At 37.1% G+C, this 19,503-nt stretch overlaps 2 protein-coding genes across 2 annotated transcripts in view; one reads left to right on the top strand and one right to left on the bottom strand.

Moving 5' to 3' along the window:
• ITGA4 (integrin subunit alpha 4) overlaps nt 1-6,581 on the top strand; it is a 35,321-nt gene extending 28,740 nt beyond the window's left edge. The window contains exons 23-28 of the mRNA XM_066322713.1: nt 539-646; nt 846-965; nt 2,396-2,515; nt 3,033-3,131; nt 3,355-3,474; nt 4,326-6,581. Of these exons, the coding sequence (XP_066178810.1) occupies nt 539-646; nt 846-965; nt 2,396-2,515; nt 3,033-3,131; nt 3,355-3,474; nt 4,326-4,418 (660 nt within the window). The 3' untranslated portion in view covers nt 4,419-6,581. The remainder of the gene's footprint in view (nt 1-538; nt 647-845; nt 966-2,395; nt 2,516-3,032; nt 3,132-3,354; nt 3,475-4,325) is intronic.
• A 741-nt stretch (nt 6,582-7,322) lies between these two features.
• The window catches only part of CERKL (ceramide kinase like), a 51,502-nt gene continuing 39,321 nt past the window's right edge, over nt 7,323-19,503 (bottom strand). The window contains exons 6-13 of the mRNA XM_066323307.1: nt 15,081-15,155; nt 13,836-14,013; nt 13,521-13,589; nt 13,169-13,194; nt 12,977-13,085; nt 9,985-10,081; nt 8,629-8,795; nt 7,323-7,943 (exon numbers count right to left, since the gene is read on the bottom strand). Coding sequence (XP_066179404.1) covers nt 7,862-7,943; nt 8,629-8,795; nt 9,985-10,081; nt 12,977-13,085; nt 13,169-13,194; nt 13,521-13,589; nt 13,836-14,013; nt 15,081-15,155 — 803 coding nt within the window. The 3' untranslated portion in view covers nt 7,323-7,861. The remainder of the gene's footprint in view (nt 7,944-8,628; nt 8,796-9,984; nt 10,082-12,976; nt 13,086-13,168; nt 13,195-13,520; nt 13,590-13,835; nt 14,014-15,080; nt 15,156-19,503) is intronic.

Raw genomic sequence — 19,503 nt, 5'->3', positions numbered from 1 at the left:
TGTTAATCCCTCTTAGAACACTTTTTTTGGCCTGGCAAATTTTCCACTGAGTGATCAGAGAAAAATTTCCTAACACAAGCAGGATTGAAAGTGGTAGAGCAGTTCTGACTTGCCACTTTTTCTGTTCAGAAACACTTCAAAGTGTGTTATGGTAAGAAAAAGGAATTAGAAGCTTCTTATGAGAGTATCTATAACATCAAATTTGTCTGCAGTGGATTAAAAGCAGGGGTATGGACCTCAATCTCTCCTAGTTCCTTTTGCATACTCTCCTGGCAGGCAGTCTGCATGACCTCAGATACTCATCACAGATTAGCACTACTTACTCATCAGCTTTGGAGGAGGGAAGGGTTCAGTAAGCCCACGGAATGAATGAACAAAATGTTAACACTCCTAGCACAATCCATGTTCGTGACAGCATAACAGAGCAGCTGCTACCCCATTCTGTGCAGTTTGATGTATTTATATATGTATGGGTTTGTTCCTTCAATAGCTACCCTTGAGGCTTTAACTGTTGAACTTTTCACCTCTTCCCCACCAGGTTATCAGTGCAGGACCAAGCATGTCTCCAAACACCAGCTTAGATATAATGATACCAAATGCTTTTCCACCCAGGGACTCCAAATTATTCAACCTACTGGATATCAAGGTAAGCAAAGGTGACTTAGTGTATTAGTAGCTGCATCAATTCTGTGAAAAAGCAGCAGAATAAAGTCAGCTAGGTACTCAGTCTGTCTTTGATTTGCTAGCCATGGTGAAGCAGAGCGAACTAGAACAGCATCAGCTTCAGCCCCACGTGTTTCAGTATTCTGGAAATCTATTAATAATTATGTTATATTTATTTTCAGACAACAGCTGGACACTGCTCCTATGATGTATATCCCAGAAACTGTACTGCAGCAGAAAATAATGAAAACATATTAAAGGATGTCATCACTTTCTTTTCAAAGCCTACTAAGAGGCACATGGTAAGGTCTGTCTTTTGGCATTAGTGGAAGATGAGTGCATGAATAACCCTTAAGAAAAGAGTGTATCTTTTATAATGAAACCACAGAGCCCCCTCCAAGGGTGTGTGGTGGGACCTGTGATGAGTTCAGGCTAGTCATAAGTGACTTTAGTGTAAGGGGTGAGAACTGACCAGAGACAGTTGATTAATGACAAATTGCTGATGTCAGGGTGGATGACAGGCACCTACAAAAAACTGCCAAAGGAGTATGGAACTGAATGAGTGGGCAAGCAGAATGGCAGAGGAAATTCAGTAGCAAACAGCAAGTGATGCATCAGGGAAGAACAAGCTTTATTTTAATTGCATGAAGTATGCAGATCAATTATCCATTGTCTTTTCCTCATCAAAACAGTGACATCAAACATAACTAACAGGAGCTAGGTAAAAAAAAAAAACAACCCAGATGTTAAAAATAAATTATTTCCAAGGAAGTCTATACAAGTTAATAGGGCTGAAAGTCAGTAAGAATTACAAAATACATGGAAATCATTTTTGGCTGGGAAGCTGTTAAAAATATTTGGGAGGCTGGGAAAGCGCCATACATGCATGGCCTGTTCCAGCTCATCCCTCTGTTCCTGCTCACAGACCCTGCTGGAGATCAGACACTCCACAGTCCAAACTAGAACTGCTATTTTAGCATTGCATTGCTGAGGCTTTGTCCTCATAGAAATCTGTTTCCTGCACCTTGTCTTGGATAAAGTACAACATTGTTTAATCTGTCATCTTAAAAAATAACAAAAAAACCCCCCAAAAACAACAACAAAAATAAAAAAAACCACTACCCATTTTTTAAAAATGTTAATTTGGGACTTATAAGTAAGCATATTACAGGAAATATCAGCCAATGATTGAGACCCAGCCTGCACTAGAATATCCAATCAGTATGCAGCATGGTAGCCTTGGATAAAGAATAATGTTAAAGATATAATACACATAATCATGTAAAGCCTTGTGGTTTTGTCTTCTCCAGAGCTGTGGGAAGTGGTGCTAGTTGTCTGTGTACAAATATAAGGATCAACCAGTTACACTGTTTGCACTGGACAGCATAGAGTTATTGTCATGTATCGTTATTGATAAAAGCTAATTTGAAACAACAGTGTAAAAATAAACCCTAAACATGTAAACAAATTACATCACTAGTTCTTTTTCAGTCTTAAAAGAATAGAATTTTAAATAAAAATGACATGTGTTTTGTATAGCAGTTCAGTGGGTTGCTTGTTACTGTACCTTTAACTCTTCTGGAATGACACTGATGGATGACAGCCTCAAGTTATAGCCTGAGTTTTCAAGAATAAACATGAATCATGTTGTTTTAGTCAGTTCCTATTGTCTTTAATGCTAAGATTATATAGTTGATAAAGTTAGGTTTTAATCTTTCCCTCCCTTGTACAGTACTGCATGAAAAATGACAGCCTTTGCTTACAAATACATTGCAAGTTGGGAAACATGGAGAGTGGAAAAGAGGCAACGGTTCACTTTCATCTGGAGGCTACTCCTTTACTGTTACAAATGGTAACACATGATTTTTTCTTACTTGAGGGGAGTATTTCAAGGCATATTTGCAGCATTCCCTGCATATAAATTCTAGGTGTTAGTATTTCTTTTCTGACAGTGAAACATGATTCAAACTCGATTAAATCTAAATCTTTTGGTTTTAAACCTGTTTTCTGTTGCCAATGCTAAGGCTCAAGGTGATGTATGAAAAACAAAAACATGTATTTTAGTTTGTCACTTTATATTTATGGTATGTATTGCTTTGCCTATTCTGGCTGAGTTATGTAGAATGGGGATTTAATTTTCTTGTAATTGTATTTTTCTTAGAAAAGCAATGTGGATATGAACTTAAGTAAAATCCAACCTGGCTTCATTCCAGCTTCTGGTACTAATTTGTTTTGTGCTCAGAAAAAGGCACCACTGTGTGTTTGTGTGAGATTCTGGTTATGTCAGCAGCTGTGCTATCATTTTTACTTGGGCAGGAATCAATGTGTTAAAGTTATTTTTTTATAACAGGTTTTTCTTTTTTAATCAGGATGATGCATCGGTATTAAAGTTTGAAGTAAGAGCAACAGCCTGGCCAGAAAAAAGTACTAAAGTTATTGAACTACATAAGGAAAAGCAAGTTGCATATGTAAGAATTCTCTTATGAATTTGTGATGAACATGTTAAAGTAGAAAAAAATAACAGCAATTAATATTGTAGAATTCTATACATACCTATACACCAGCAATGAATATAGTATTCATTACTTTTAAATTATTTAGAAGTTTAATTAATTAAACTAAGTGGGTTTTAGTACCTGTTAGGGAAAAAAACCCCAACAGTTAGCACTAAGCTTTTTCTCTGTTTTTCAGGTCTATTTGGAAGGAGTGCACCACCAAAAGCCAAAATACCATGTTACCGTGCTAATTATTTCCCTAGGCTTAATAGTTGGTGTTACCTTGTTACTGGTTCTTTCATTTATATTGTGGAAGGTAGGTTTCTAGTATTCCTTAGTTGCTTCAAGTCAAGAGTTCATACTGTTGAAGGATTTTTGGATCTAGGTTAAAGAATAAATAACATTTTATTATGATCTGTCCTTTCTGAAGAAAGATGATGACTCCTGTAACTTGGGGTTCTTCAAAAGTATTTCTCCATTTTTTAAAATTTCCTTTAATCTTCTGCATGTTCTGCATTTTCTGTTAGTCAACATGACAAATCCCTTTACAATGTTTTATATGGCATCTCCTGTTTGCAAGTGATTTATATATTTTAATGATATCATTTTTGGGGGATGGTGCTCCACATGTAATATCACTTGACACATGATGACTGACAGTTTAAAACACACTTTCATACAGTGTAAAATGTTTTAAGATTTCAAACTGCAACATAAACACTAAAAAAAATTCTGTGCCTAAGTAAAGAGCAAACTACTAAGGATGCAGATCCTCTGACAAGTGATTAAGAGATTGTTAACTTCTTTACCTACGTGACTTTCTCCATCCACCATTTTTACATGGACATATAGAAATGAGACAAATTTAACAGCAACGTTTTATTACCATATTTTTAAAAACACTGGATTCTGTGGACTGTTAAAGTTCACAAGCCCAAGTCCTTACTCCATACAGGAGAGCATTAGTCTCCCAAAAAGTAAAAGAAGAAAAAGCAAACCTACTTTTTTGATTAAGGAGTACCACTTGATTACTTGGTATGAAAAGCACTGGCAAATACCATACTTCGTAAATGCCATACATATGCATTTTTATTTTAATTAATCTTTTATGGTTTAGATTTGATGACAGAGATTTGCTGACAACAGATTCCAAATTATGTATTTCAGATTGGCTTTTTCAAAAGGAAGTACAAACCGGTCCCTCAAGACATGAACAGAAGAGAGAGCTGGAGTTTTAAAAGTGGGAACAAAAATGACTAAGAAGGCAAATAAACATTTGATTTAAAAATGAAGAAATTAAAATTCAGATTAATTCACAGGAGAAGCATCAGCAACAAGAAACCTAGGCCTTAAACTTACTTGCTCTAACAAAACGTGCTTGATTTCCTTGAACTGTAATGGAGGATACACCTTACAATACTGTTCTAATATGAAAATGGTAAACTAGTTTGTTCTGAAGTCTCCCAGAAATATTTGAAATTTCATCAATATATATGGTTTCAAACAGACAGAACACTAAAGATAAAGAGAAGGATAATTACTTACCAAAAGCAAGTATTTGTAAAAAGTAATAACTTTTGGCCAATCCTGGAAAGTAAGATCTCAAACACATTAGCATGAGTTATTCTATTATTTTTGAAGTTTCAGTAATATTTTGATCAAGAAGAACTCCTCTCATCTTGGCCTGGCATTTTACCAAGTGTCAATTAGCTCAATCCCCTAGGACTGTAAGTAGAGCACACAGACATAGAAATGGCTCTCAGAAGCTCTGGGCTTATGCAGGTAACCTCATCAGCTTTGGCCTCACTGGCACAGCCACATCACTGAAGGTACTTAAACACCCAGACAAGCCAGAACCAGGAAGGCCAAAGGTGAATTCAGAGCAGGCAATTGTGTGGGGTAGCCTGGAGATGCAGCTGTAGAAAGATTAAAGCATTGGAGATCATAATTTGTAGCCATCTATAACATGGTACTTTGCAAGTATGATGGAATTATTTGTTTCATCCTTTCCTCAGACAGTGCTGCCATAAGGTTTTGGACTTCTCCAGTGAATTATTTCTGTGTGGGTTTTTTTTAAAAGCAAGTATTTATTTTTTATTTATTTGAAGATTTTTCTATAGTACTTCTAATAGGATTTAGCGCTGGCACTCTTCCAGAACCTGAAAAAAAAGACAGGCTTCAGCTGACAAAACAGAGACACATACCCAGAAGACTCCAACTGGCAACCTTAATGGGCCAAATTTTATCTTTAGAACTTTAAGGAAGTCACTTGGAGAGCCAGCTTGAGTTCTTGGGAAGGGGTCAGATAAATGCCATCCACAGGGCACCCTCGGCAGAAAGGCAAAGGACTGAAAAGAAACATGGGTCACACCACTGCTCTGCCACTCCAGGAAGTTTCTTCAGCTACCTAAGTTTGCACTGCCACCTAGCTTTGGTGAAACAGCACAAGCCACAAGGGAAAACACCTTCCTTGGCTCCCCAGAACAGCTGGAGAATGTCCAGTTCTTCAATAACTGAATGTATTGCAGCAGAAGGACAGAGTGTGGCCGTGAGGCTGGGCCTTGGATGTCTTTCTGAACCCGAGAAAGGAACGTCATCTGTACAAATGCTTTGAAGCTGCACCATCCTATGGGAATCAGCCTGAAACTCAAACCCACAGAGAGTGCCTTCAGCAAGCACTTCTGCTACTAGAGTACTTGGTGCCATAAAAGCCATGTTGCCCACAGATTCCAAAGGTATTTGGGACCATTTTGTAACTTCTTTTCACTTCATTTGATGCCAAAGATGTGGATCACTCCAAAGTATGTTTTCCTCTAATATCTACAGTGCAAGGACAAATGAATGTGCATATATTTTTTTAAAAAGTCAAAATAAAGTATGTCAAGAATTAAATACTTGCTTGCAAATCTGTATGAAAACTGTAGCAAAGAATGCTTACTTTCCACATAGCTTTAATGAATTTTTGCACTTTAATCAAAAAACCCCTTGAAAAGAAATTAGTTTGACATTGCAGCATACTGTGAAAAATATACCTCAAATACTGGAAGAAGCATTCATGTTCTTTTGAGTACGAACAATACAAGGAAGTGAAACCAAAGCATTTTATTTATCTTTGAAATAGTTTACATCAGTCAGTATATGTGATAATGATGCCTTGGAAATTGTACATTTTCTATTCAGGTTTAATTGTTAACATGTTGTTGGCTGCCTTTTCTTAGGGTATGAAGCAAAATTATGAAGTTTTTATAAAGCAGGTTGACAAAAAAATGAATGTACAATGTTGTTATGGTGGCAAGATTATAAAGTATTATTCAGTTGCATTTTATTAAAAAAAACCCAAACAGGTTAAACACATGAATGCTGTTTGTTCTGCAAGCTCAATTCTTTTGTTAAATTTCATTTAATAAATAACAGTTAAATCTACTAACTGTTGCTGGAATGCCTCTTTAGACAACTTAAAGAAGCTTAGTTTGACTTGTCTTAGCATGTTAAAAATATTTGACAGGATAGAATATGAATTTTAAGTGGAGACTGCTCCTTGTGACTTGGACAACAGGTAACAGCTTGGGTTTAGGAGCCAAATCCTCATCTGCAGTACTTAGTCCTGTGTATTTATCACAGATAAGAATTTTTACAACTATTTAAAATCAAAGTAGCTATAGATCTCTTGTAAAAGCATAGGCCCTTGATTTAGCCATATCATACATCTTTTCTGAATAAAGCACCTAAAACAGCTCCTTCTTGTATGACACAAAGCAGCTTTCACACCGTTCATGATTTGTGCACCACCTTCTGAACAACTTCTGGAGGAGTGACCAGGAAAACATTCGTTATCCATGGTCCTGCACATGGTCTGCTACCTTTCATCTCAAAGGAAGCCAGTTCCCAGAAAAAATACAGTCTTAATTTGCTGTCCTCTAAAATAATTGTCTTCAATATTAAGCAAATAACCAAAAAACCCCAAACACTCAAAAATTATGTTTATGCTCTACAAGGAAATTATAAAAGTTTAAGTCAACTATTAAGTAATTTATCACAACTTTAGTCTCAGCAACAAAAAAAAACCCTGTGCTGGACATTTCACTTCTAGGACAGAAAATAATAATTTTATACAAAGAGCAGTTTTAAAAATACATTTTAACAAAGTAAAGCCATATAGGACATCAGCATCTTTTATATTATTTGACTAGAAACATTTTGAAAGCAAGTATATTAAGGCAACATTAAAAATTGTAACTAGAAATAGAAGTACTCGATTAAAAAATACATGTATCCATTTTTATTTTGCCACCACTCTTCAGCTAGAGCAGGTGAGTAGAAGGTATAGTTCTTCCCTGTGCTGAACTGAGTTACCTGACAACATGGATAGCAGCAGCAGACTTAGAAGTATCTCATTCTAAAAAAATCCAGACTAACAAAAAAAATTCCTTCTATTTAGATGGACATTTCTCAAGCCCCATATTTGGAAGAGACCAAGATATTCAATTTTCATTTTTTTTCTTGTTAAAGCCTAACAACTTTGATACAGTTAAATAGAACCTGATAAAAATATATCATTTAATAAGTATTTAAATCCAGAAATAGAACAAACACCCTGATTAAGCTTCTGCTACAACTGACATCAGTACAAGTCCAGACCTTGGAAAGCTGTGCATAGGGGTGAGAACAAGATTCTTTATTACAGCATTTCCAGTGTGTCCCTTCTATATGCAGTTGCACGTCACTTGGGAACTCTCCAGGTCATCGGTGTTCACTCCATAGAGATCAATAAGTTGAGGATGCACCCTGTGAAGCAAGGAAGTGAGACTTTATCAGTCAAATGTCATCAGCTCTTGCAATGGGGGTGCTGCTTTTTGAGGTTGGTGAGAATGGATATGTACGAGCTTTTATAGGGAAATAAAAGGTGAATTACATTCAGGGTGAATTACATTCTGACAATTCCTATAGGATCATCTTTAGAAGAATATATTATATATCCTGCAACATGATCTGCCTTTTATTTTACATACCAGACTTACTGTGAGCTGCGTGCCTTCACCTAATCCTGTTCCAGTGGCAGAAGAATGAGCCACTGCCCACTTAATTCTGCTGATAATCCTCCCATTTCCTATGTATTTGTAGAATCATTCTTAGATGCTGGATATGGAGAGTATTCTCAAGCAGCATTAAGTTTTGCACAATTGAAGAACTACATGTTTTTCTTAACCATGTGGAAGCTGATGAAGCACCAGGATGGAATGGCCACGTGAGTTACAACAAACCTTTCCAAAGGGCAACACAAGGCAACCAAGGCAGAGGCCCAAACGATGGTGGAAGGGCCAGACCCTGCAGTGCACAGCAGTTCTATTGCAGGGGCATTTAGAACACCTAACTCTGCACCATCTGTGCTCTACAGAGATGTCACACATCTCACATGGCAGCACTAATCTCTTATGGGTATATGGTCCCTAAATGGGATATTTAACCTTACCGAACATGCACTTCTGATGCTTCCTTCATTAGGTCTCCATCTATATTCCAAGGGTAGTTTCCTTCTGCATTCAGACACACATTTTCCTTGGCATCAGGTCCACTTTTAAGCTTTGGTTGTACTTTCACTTCTCGAACTGTGTAGGTCTCAACAAAGGGAAAATTGAACTAAACCAAACACAAAGAGACAGCACATGAAGATGAAAGATACAGGGGGCAGCTTAGAACAAAATGGATTACTTGAAATTAAAAAGCTGGCTTTTTTTTTCCCTAACTGGGAACATTTAACTGAAGCTTTGACCACACGAGCCATTATATATTCCAGCTAGCATTTCTAGATTAACGTAGTATTTTTATACTAAATAGTAGCACAGAAAAAAATGGTAGTGTTCCATTTGTATTCCCATATTGGACCAACCTGCAGGTAAGGGGGTATATTTTGCACATACCAATACTTTCAGAACATGTGAAAGTCCAAGCAGATTGTTTCCTGTGCTCTTTTCATCATTACCTAAACCAGACTAGGTAGAATTCTAGTAAATGGTTGTCTTAAGCTTAAAGGAGGGGCCACATCTCCTTGTCTCATTTGTAACTACAAAGGCAGAGAGAAAAGCAAGGCTTTCCTCCAAAAGCTTAACTGGAAAGCTTAAGCTATTTCCTCAGTCCAGCCATTAGTGCTGTCACCTGGAATTGTCACCCATCTCTCTCCCAAACTGTAGATGAATTCAAACCCAAACCTTCCTGTTAAATGATTTCACATAATCGCAGAACACCTGATTGAGTACCAGTGTGCCTGGGCCATGCAGTGGGGCTTTAGACAGCAGTATGATCTGTGTTTGAATGCTTGAATGATTTTTTCTCTTCCAAGACAGAAATATGACTACAATTTTGAAACACATTTCTGCAAACATCACAACTAGATGGGATGCATACCTGCTAAAAATCAATGCTTACAACCCACTGCTACCAGCACAGCATGCTGTGACCTGCTGAAATTACCAACCTCACCAATTTTTGACAGTTGTGTGATGCCCCCACAGTTCTGCACTCTTCATCTCTGTACTACACAAAACTCAAACACAGCATGCATTTCCTTATTGTGGTGAAAAGGCTTTACACCCATAAAACTACGGTACAATACAAACACAATTTAAACCACAACAGATGGACTGAAATAGGCTAATCTGTATTAGTCTAGTGATTTAAAAAAAGGAAAAAAAATCAGATAAAAAGGGGCTAATGTATTCTGACAGGAAGCTAAGTCTCCTTACGAGGATGCTAACATTAACTCTTGCAGCTTGTCTACTTTCACGATTAACTGTTCTTTTTATAACCACCAGGAACAAATTAACGGTACCTGATTTTTTACACTGGTGTATCTTTTCAGATGCTTTATAAACTCTGTTCGAGAAGTATTTTGTACAACAATAAGAGCCATGCTCCCATTATTCAACCTGAAAAGCAGACCAAAAAGATAATTCATTAATTTGGAAGTAGAGCAGGGCTCTTCCATAGCCTAGATAAAAATTAAAATTTTTAAGAAGTAAATTAATAGGTTAGTCTCAATGATTTTTCAAATCCTTTTGCTGACCCCCACCCCACAGATCAATATAAATTATGCACTGAAGTATATTATTACATACATGGTAATAATAACTTGTAGTCCTTTATCAATAGCCATTATTTCTTGAACACAATACATATAATCTAAGAAAAGCTTGCTTTTCTACTTAACAGATGGCTTTTAAACATCGGGGATCACAAACTTCTCTTTTAACTTTTCTCTCCAGCAACATGTAACAGTTACCATAAGCGCTGTGAGGCAGAGCTGTCCCCAGAGCACCGTGCCAGGGTGCATGGAAGCCCCCAGCACAGACCCAGTGCAGATGGGTTCCCCCACCCCCTCCACCAACACCCCTGCTTCCCTAACAAAGGCTGCCACCTCCTACTCACACCCTCTGAGCAGTTCTTAGTACGCTTCTGTTTATGCATTTCACAAAAGAAAATAAAAGTTAAGGACTAAGAATTTTGTACCAGATAAAACAGTCATGTACTAGAGATTAAAGAAGAGCCCCCACAGTGCAGATGCTCAGGGGCTCTCAGGATCCAGTCACCATGGGTATCTTAGCATCTTTGAGAACTGGGGTCAGACAGTGAGGCAGTGTCAGTTCCTCAATGGAATGTACCTGGACACAGAAGCTGACAACTGGAATATCCATGCAAACATGCCTAAGTCCCATTGGAGTTAGAGAGCCAGATCAGTGTTCAACAGGAGTGTCTGCTGAACATGGCAATCCCTGCTGAGACTGCCTTCTGCAGAGAGATGGTCTATTTCCTGTCTTCCTCTATATCTACATATATATATGTACATTCCATACATATATTTATTTATTCAGCATCTATATTTGGAGAATATCTTAAGAGTGTTTAAAAAATCGCTTCCAGCCTAGCAGCACTGAGAGTGATAGGTCAAATAGCTACTGAACAGCTGCATCAGGAATTTTCTCAGACTGTGGTAACAGCACTATCTGCAGGGTAATTGTTACATAAACATTAAGCAAGTCACCTGGCACAGCAGTACTTTGCTGATTCAGGGAAGAGTGATGATGACATTTAAAAAGTTGCCTCCTTATCATATTTGTTTCAATAAAAGGGCACAGCACACTACTGGGCATTCAGCACTAGGGCCTTTCATCTTTGGAAATGACTAACAATTCTCATTAACTCTCTAGAAAGCCCCATCTGCAGTGAAGCACAACACCTATGCTGTGAAAAGCACATCCCACTCGGCTCACATACGCAGACAGCAAAATGTATCTGGACATGTTTCTACAAATTTAGACCAGTGTAACTGGTGTTACAGGCAGCAGCCAAAGCTTGCATCCCACTTCAAATGTCTTCACATGGCAGAAACCTCTTGGGGAAAAAGAAGAGAGAGAAGAAACCTAGATGAGTTCCTTCCACAGTGGGTCTCGAGTCTCTAACAATCACTGCCACGATTTTGTTTCCCATATTGAAAAGACTTACAGTCAATACTATAACAAAGGAAGCTCCTCTTTGAGTCTACCCTTCCTACTCTACTAGCTGACCACACTTTAAGATTATTTTTAAAAAGAGATGAAAGAACAAAGGATATTTTTAAACACAAAAACATAGGGAGATCCACTGAGCAGCTACACTGGGAGAGAAACTGGCTCATTCAAACCTGCAATAATTGCATGGACTTGTCACAAAATTCCTTGTCACTGAGAAATGGGGAAAAGCAGATGGAGAAAGCAAAGCTAAAATTCTCATCAGAATTTTCCAACTGACTGGAATATAAAAACATTTGATGTAGAACAAAGTTCCTAAGATGAGACAGCATCAGAGCACTATCTTAAGGACTATGAGATTAGCAGCACCCTGCTAGCAAAGAAAATTCCACATTAGGAGTTTAATCATAAATAATTTGGTTCTACATTGTTTCCAAGAAGTCAAATTCTCCTAGATAAGCCAGCAAGTTTGAAGAAAAGCACCTCATCAATTCTTCTCTAACTTCACCTAGTGACAATGTAATGAAACAAAAGAGACTCATTCCATAAACTTCCCTGAGTGTGGGGGTTTTTTGGTATGCATTCATGCACACACACGAGTCTCTGCATTCTGTTTGGAGGAAGCATTTTGTACTTTGCATACAATACAAATATTTACTTGCTATTCTGCTCAATTACCAACTGGATACAACAGGTACAAATATTTACCACCTAAGAACTGCTTTGGTCACCACACAGCTGGCTCTTAACAAGAAGCTAAAGGCAAAATGAGTCAATGTCAAAAAACATTTACATACTCCTTTGTTTCCCCAAACCCTGCATGTAGAAGCTTCATTTCTCAAGTTCTGAGGGAAACCAAACAAAAAATAATAGTAAGAAAAAGACAAGTGTGAACTTTAGTACTTAATAACGTGAGAAAGACTCATATTTCATTTTTGCTGGCTGTAGGGCAGAGGACAAGGGCCACTTTTATATCTAAAAAAATAAAATAAAGTCTAAGGGTGAAGTTTCCCCATAAAGCCAAATCCTATGACAGATGACTGCTCGATGACTACTACTTAAGTCAGACTTGCCAACTAATTTAATCACAGCAATTATCCACTCATAATTCTAGTTAGACTGCTTGACCTTATTTGCCTGATCCAAAAACTGATTACAATTCCTGGGATTATCGAGTCTGCTGCAGTCTACACTCCCTCCCCCAGTCCAGAGGGACTAGACTACCTAAACATAGGCTCATATTCTCGGAAAAGCCAAGGTCTTAAGGTAAGATGTCAGAATTTATAGACGTGACTAATTCTCTAAACCCATACTGACCTCGTATTAGGTGCCAAGCCTCTTGGTGCCATTGAACACAGACAAGGGATTGCCATAATGCTCACATTCAGGAAGTGACCCTGAATTTTCTGCCATTGATCCTTGCTACCTAAATATAACAGAGTCATTCTATATTACTCCGTTTAATCAGCTGTGGTTCACTTTTAAAAAATCCTAAAAGCAGAAACTCACCTTTTTTCGTTCTCTCTTTCTTCTTTCTAAAAGGGTGGAAACATGTAGGTAAAAAAAAATTAAAGTCATTTGCACATTTAAGCAACACATACTTTATAAAAAAAGTAACTATTAGTGGAACTGAGCAAATCAATAACACTGAGTGGAAGACTGCCTTGTAACAAAATCCTCTATAATACTCCACAGGAAACACTGTACAATATGTACATGTTTGCAGGTGTCAAAATAAATATTTTTTTTAAGATTGTATCACCTGTCATTTAAATTTGAACAAAGTAAAGGATCTGTAGAATTTCATTCTTCAAAAACACATTGTTGTAGGTTTGGAATTTCTATAGTCAGCTTTACTTACATGTCCTTCTCATGAGAGTCTTCCTGCAGAATTTGTAGAGGGAGAAATGATAATTCACATTCCTCTGGCCTAGAAAATATTGACATTTACTGTGATGTAAACAAATATTCTGACTATTATCAAAGTTAAGATGATTTTAAGGAGATTCTGAATGTACAGAATTTATCTCCTCTTGAACCCGTAAGAGGGATATACAGCGCATCTGAGTTAAATCTGTCTGCAGTCAAGATGAACTACTGCTCTATCAGATTCATTATTTCCCTTTCCTCGAGAAAATGAGAAATACTAGAGAAAACATAACATTTCTTGGCATACTTGAGATCTGCCAGTGTTTTGATGAAAGCAAAGTCCTTCCTCTGGCTGGAGGGCATCCAGCGGTGCTCCTCGGCCAAAGCCAAAGTCCTGGCGCCAAACCCAAACATGGCCGAGAACCCAAAGCGCAGCAGCTTGCTTGGAGTGCTGAAAGTGCACACATCTACCGCTTGGATGTGTCCTAAAAGTTCACAGAGAGAGAACAGAAAACAAAAAATAACATCTATATTTCAAATGGCACGCAACTTACCATTTCCTTTTCATCTGCTTTAGCTGGGGGAAAAAAAACCCCTCCAGATTCCTCTCTCTAGGAAATGAAGTTTTACTAATCGAAACCAGAATCAATCAAGATAAAATTAAAACTCTATCAAAGCAGTCATTTCAGATGCTTGAAAATGTTAAAGTTATGGTAAAACATTCAGCTACCTCATAAGGCTGCAAAGGGTCTGATTCTTAATTCTGTGCACATTTTCAACAACCAGAATCAAGGAAAATGTAATATCACTGCTATTTGCATAAATCTCTGCAACCATTTCACCAAATATATGTAATACTGGGGGATATATGGGAACTCTTAAATATAGGTTTTTAATATATTCATATTTACAGATATAAAATATAAACATATAATCCTGTTCAAGACACTTTTTCTTTAACAGACCCTGGGCATCTTCCACTGGTTTCAGTGTCTCTGATTTTTAAAGAAAAACAGGTTTAGATTCTGCCTGTAAAGGGCTTTGTATACAACTTGAGAAACAGAGCAAAGGCTGTTCCACTGCAGACTGCAAGACCAAGAGAAGAGATACTCAAGAGGTACCTTACTCTTTTTTTCTCTTTTTTTAATTTTAAAAAATTTCTAAGAAAGACAGCTTTGAGAGTAAAATTAACATTGCCTGACAAAGTATTTGCTATTTCCTAAGAGCCAAAAATAAGGTTTGCACTAGCAACATACTTTTCCCTTTTAGCATAATTACATTTTCACATTCAAAACCCTTTTATTGTGCAGACCTAGTGGCAAATGATACAGTTTTTTTCTACAAATAAAGCTTTCTTGTAGAAACTGTTAGTATTTAAAAGAAATTTACCTGGAGCTCAAAGCAGGATAGAATCATTTGGGTTCAAAAGCCTTACAATACAGGTTACAGTGACACAGGAAAATGCTATGCCTTAACTGAGCAACCGGTTATGACAAACTTCTACACACTGCTTTATTATTTAAAGTCTGGAAATGAATGTAAAAATATTTACCCATTACAATGTGCAAGGTTGCTGTCACTGCATGTTTAATACCATAGAGTGTATGGGCCAAAATATTTGTAGTACCTGTAAAAATGAACAAAACCTGCTGTCAAAAACATGAGAGATACAGAAGAACAAGAATAACATTTTTAATTACTGAATTTTCAAAAAAAATAAAGCCTCCCCATAAATTGTCTTGTTAACAGCAGAAATGCTGAGTAGTATTAAATTACAGCCTTTAAAATTTCCAGAGGTCTATAAAATCTTCTCTGCAAATTCATTCATAAGTGCCATAATAAACAAAGTGGGGAGAGGTACAAGCTTTTCAAAACATTGCGTGTTTGGGTTTTTAAACCATCTCCCTAATAATCACATCTTATATACCCAAATGCTGTACTAAGGAGCTAGAAGGCAGATTATCGAATAAGATAAGATTCATGATGTATTTGGGGAATATTTTTAGGTTGGTCAAATAATATCCAGACAGTGTAAAACTGTACATTTTCCAAGCCAAATGATATTTAATCTAGTCAAAGATAGCTGCTGTGCTTCTTGCAGGCTACATTTTAGATTCTTAGAAGGAACAGTGAATAAAATTAATTACTGCACATCAGCTTCACAAATAAGAACTCAATGACTGAAAAGCAGAGAAGGCAGAATGTGGCGTATGACAAAGAGGTGACTTGCATTGAGTGCACCAAAACAGATCCATCTCACTTTCATTTGTCACTGCCTGGACACTGGCAGCCAGTCGTTCTACCAGCCACCAGAGAGAAGGGCAGAGCAGATTTTGGAACAAGGGAGTGAGTAAATCAGGTGGCAAATAGAAGAAAAAGTCAAAATCCAGCAATGTCAGCACAGAGTTGAAAGAGAGAGTGGGAAATCAGCTGTCAGGCTGTAAAAGAAAGAAGCAGAGTTCTGAAGGCCCATGACCGGTGGTGATTGATCTGTCAAGGCACTTTACCTGGGTAAGAAACATAGAGATACATATGTAAATTTTGCCCTTCTGCTTTAATGCCTAGGACATTAAATACTGTGTATCAGCTGACTTTTTAATATCAATTTATTTTTAAAATCATGAAGAGGGAGTAGCTGTGTCTTTCCTAAATGGGTATAGTTTAAAAAGAAATTCAAATTGATTTTTCTCATTTCTGGCATTACATAGCCAAGCAGCAGAGCAAAAGATTTCACCTCTGGAAAAATAAAGGCCTGTCACCAAACAGGCAGAATATTGACTTCTTCATATCACTGATTAAGGGATGAATAATTCAATAACAGTTTAATTAAAAGAACAAAAATTGCAAAAGAACATTTTAGAACCTAACATTCCCATACAAAAATAAGCTTACATAGATTTTCAAATTATTTTCTTGTTTGAATTATTTAATAAGCTACATCAGCAATAGACAATACTGGATCTTAAATTTGCCCTGAGTTTTATGGAAGAATTACTTGTTTTTCTAAAGTAGGGGAAAGAAGAGAGGAAAGGGAAAGACTATCACATGTCAGACAACAAGCACTCAATATTTAAATAAGCACTTTTAAAGCATTGTGCACCAGATTGAATATATTTTTATCCTCAAATTCTGCTTTGATATCATTCAAAGTGTAGAAAAAAACCCTGAATTCACAAAGACTGATGTATATAATTACAAAGCTCTAAAAACATCATGCCATTCTTATTCAGGAATATACCTTTGATTTTTTCCAGTATTTTCTCTAAATAAAAAATAGTAGTGTAACTGGGAATCTCACAGATCATCTGTTAAGTCCTTAGAGCACCTTAGGCTCTGAAAATAATTCAGAACTTCATGGAAAGCTGCCATAACATCAGAGGGAGGAGCTCTGAGTTCCTGCTATATGAAATGAGGTACATCTTTAAGGTAACACATAGCCAAAAACTACAAAAACCCCTACATTTGACCTAAAAAGCCATTCCTCACAGAATACTACAAGTATATGCCCAACACTATTCCATGTTTGAATGACTTCTGGGATTGAACTTCCAGATCCAGCTAGCTCTGCTTTGCCAGTGAAGGCAGCAAAAGATGTAACTCAAAAATCCTCAAACATTTCCTTCAATCAGAACAATACAGCTCTGATCAACTGTTATGGGTATGTGCCCAAAACAAAGGAAATCACACACACAAGCAGCAGATCGTTACAAGTCAAACCACGCTTACTTCCTGTATGTCAAAATAGGGCAGTTGCTATTCTAAAATACAATATTTCACTTCTCACTGAAGATCAAGCTAATAAAAGAGCACGAGGTTGAATATAGTTTGGAAGATCAAGCTTGGTATGCGTTTAAGCTGCAATCCTGATTTAAGAGTAATTTATCAATGCAGATGGCAGCAAGATACCAAATGACCACAGCTGAAGTCGGTACCAATCTTCAAACTGACTTTAATGAGACTTAAGTCTCATTCCTACTAAACAGGATAGGCACAAGTAATTGCATCCTTCTCTTAAATCTTTGGAGCTCATTAACATTTGCAGAAGTAAACAAGGCAAAATCCCATCCTTTCAGGACTCCCAGGAAGATAAAGCAAGTTCTGGGTTCAAAAACAAAATTATCACATCCATCCTTTCACAAGCTGAAGAACTAGACCAATCACAGTTTTGTGGGAGCAAGCACCATCCTATTCTGTAAAACCTCCATTAATCCATGCCTATCAGCATTTTTGATCCCAATAACAACTATGTGCCTCATTAACTAAATCCTATACAAGCAGGATGCCAGACAAAATAACCCAAACCAACACAAACAAGCAAACCCAAAACATGCAGCCAATAAATGAAGCAACAACGATAAACGTTATACAAAAATAATGATAGAAATTTTTCCGATTTAAATGGTGATTCAATACTGGTTTTAATGCCATTATTCACACTCCCAAGTTATCTCTTTCCCCTATGCAAGCTCAAGATATTATTTACCAATAACAATTGTTCCCCTGAACCCTATCATATTACTTCAGAGACTAAAAACCTTTGATGCCCATGACTTGCACTGCTCACACAATAGTAAGTCACTAAGACCTGTTTAGTAAGCAATTTTTAGTTCTCATTTTAGCTACTCAATTTAATGGGAAAAGGTTTCATCCATACAATTCCAGCATCTCTACCATCAGCATTTTTTTATAGAAACAAAGAAGATTTTATTAGCCCAACAATGTAATTCTGTTCAAAATATCAACTGACTTTCCTAACATAATAAACAACTTCCTACCACCTCTTTCCCACCAGAAGTGCAAAAGTATCTCAGTAAGAACAGAGTATCTGCAGGTCATGTAAAGCATGACTGATGAAGGTACCAAGCAGAAACTGTAGAGAAAAAAAACTGTCCTTGGAAGTGCAAGCACTTCTGCAGTACAATTAACTTAATTAACCAGACAACATGAATATTCATAAGGCTGTTAATGTCTCCCCCATCCAAACAGATAAATGTGATGTAATGACTTCCTAGTCAAGCATAGCTAAAATTCTGATGAAAACTGCATCAACATTTTGGTTCTTTGCCTGAAATATCACAGAAATTAACAGTCCCTCAGTAATATTTTATTTTCTGAATTAACTGGGATTTACGAATTTATTGAAATGAACCAGTTTGGACCAAGAGGTTCACAGGCATCAGATATAGATTGTCTCTTGCTCTGTAACAACTGGATAGCTTTTTTAATGTCCTTCCACAGTTCCCCCTCCCCTTTCTCTGTTTCCCCCTCCGTACAGTTTCTTAGCAGTAGTTCCCATAGCAACAAACACTCTTGCTAATGGCCAGCAGTACAACTGCAGGCTTCCCCACATCTCATCCATTTGATTTGGACCACAATAAGGCAGCTCAGAAGAGTATTTCAGTAAAAACATACTCCCCTCTGGACCTTTCTCTTCAGGAGGTAAATTGTTTGAAGAGCATCTCCTTCCCATCAAGACGACTGAAAGTTCAAAATGCTGTCTTAAGTACTTATTATAGAGGCTAAACCTAGATTTTAAGCCACCCACATAATACTATCCTGTAATTCAGTTGTTGTTTCTGCTTGGCTGGAAAATCCTCAGTTTTGTACAATGGATTTCTGGTGGAGAGAAAAAAGTTAACTGAACAGAATTACATCCTCATAAGAGCAAGTATCATATTTATGTGTTTCCTAACTGACTACCTCATGGCATATCAAGAATATGGAAATCAAACAACAGATTACTTTTAAGAACCTATTAAAGTTTCTCACAATATCATTTTATAAACTGTTCTGATCCTCTTCTACAAAATCTATCCCATTCTGTGTAAGAAACTGCACAGAATTCTTTTGGGTTTACAAGTCCTTTCTGATCATGACATATCTGCCCTAAACTGAGAGTAAACAGCAGTGATGAGGCACAGTGACCTACACACAGCATGGAGTCAGGTGCTGGACAGATTCTGTCTCAGCACCAT

The sequence above is a fragment of the Sylvia atricapilla genome, chromosome 7 (genome assembly GCF_009819655.1).
Source record: "Sylvia atricapilla isolate bSylAtr1 chromosome 7, bSylAtr1.pri, whole genome shotgun sequence".
NCBI classification, from domain to species: domain Eukaryota; kingdom Metazoa; phylum Chordata; class Aves; order Passeriformes; family Sylviidae; genus Sylvia; species Sylvia atricapilla.
This window is presented reverse-complemented; position numbering and strand designations above follow the sequence as displayed.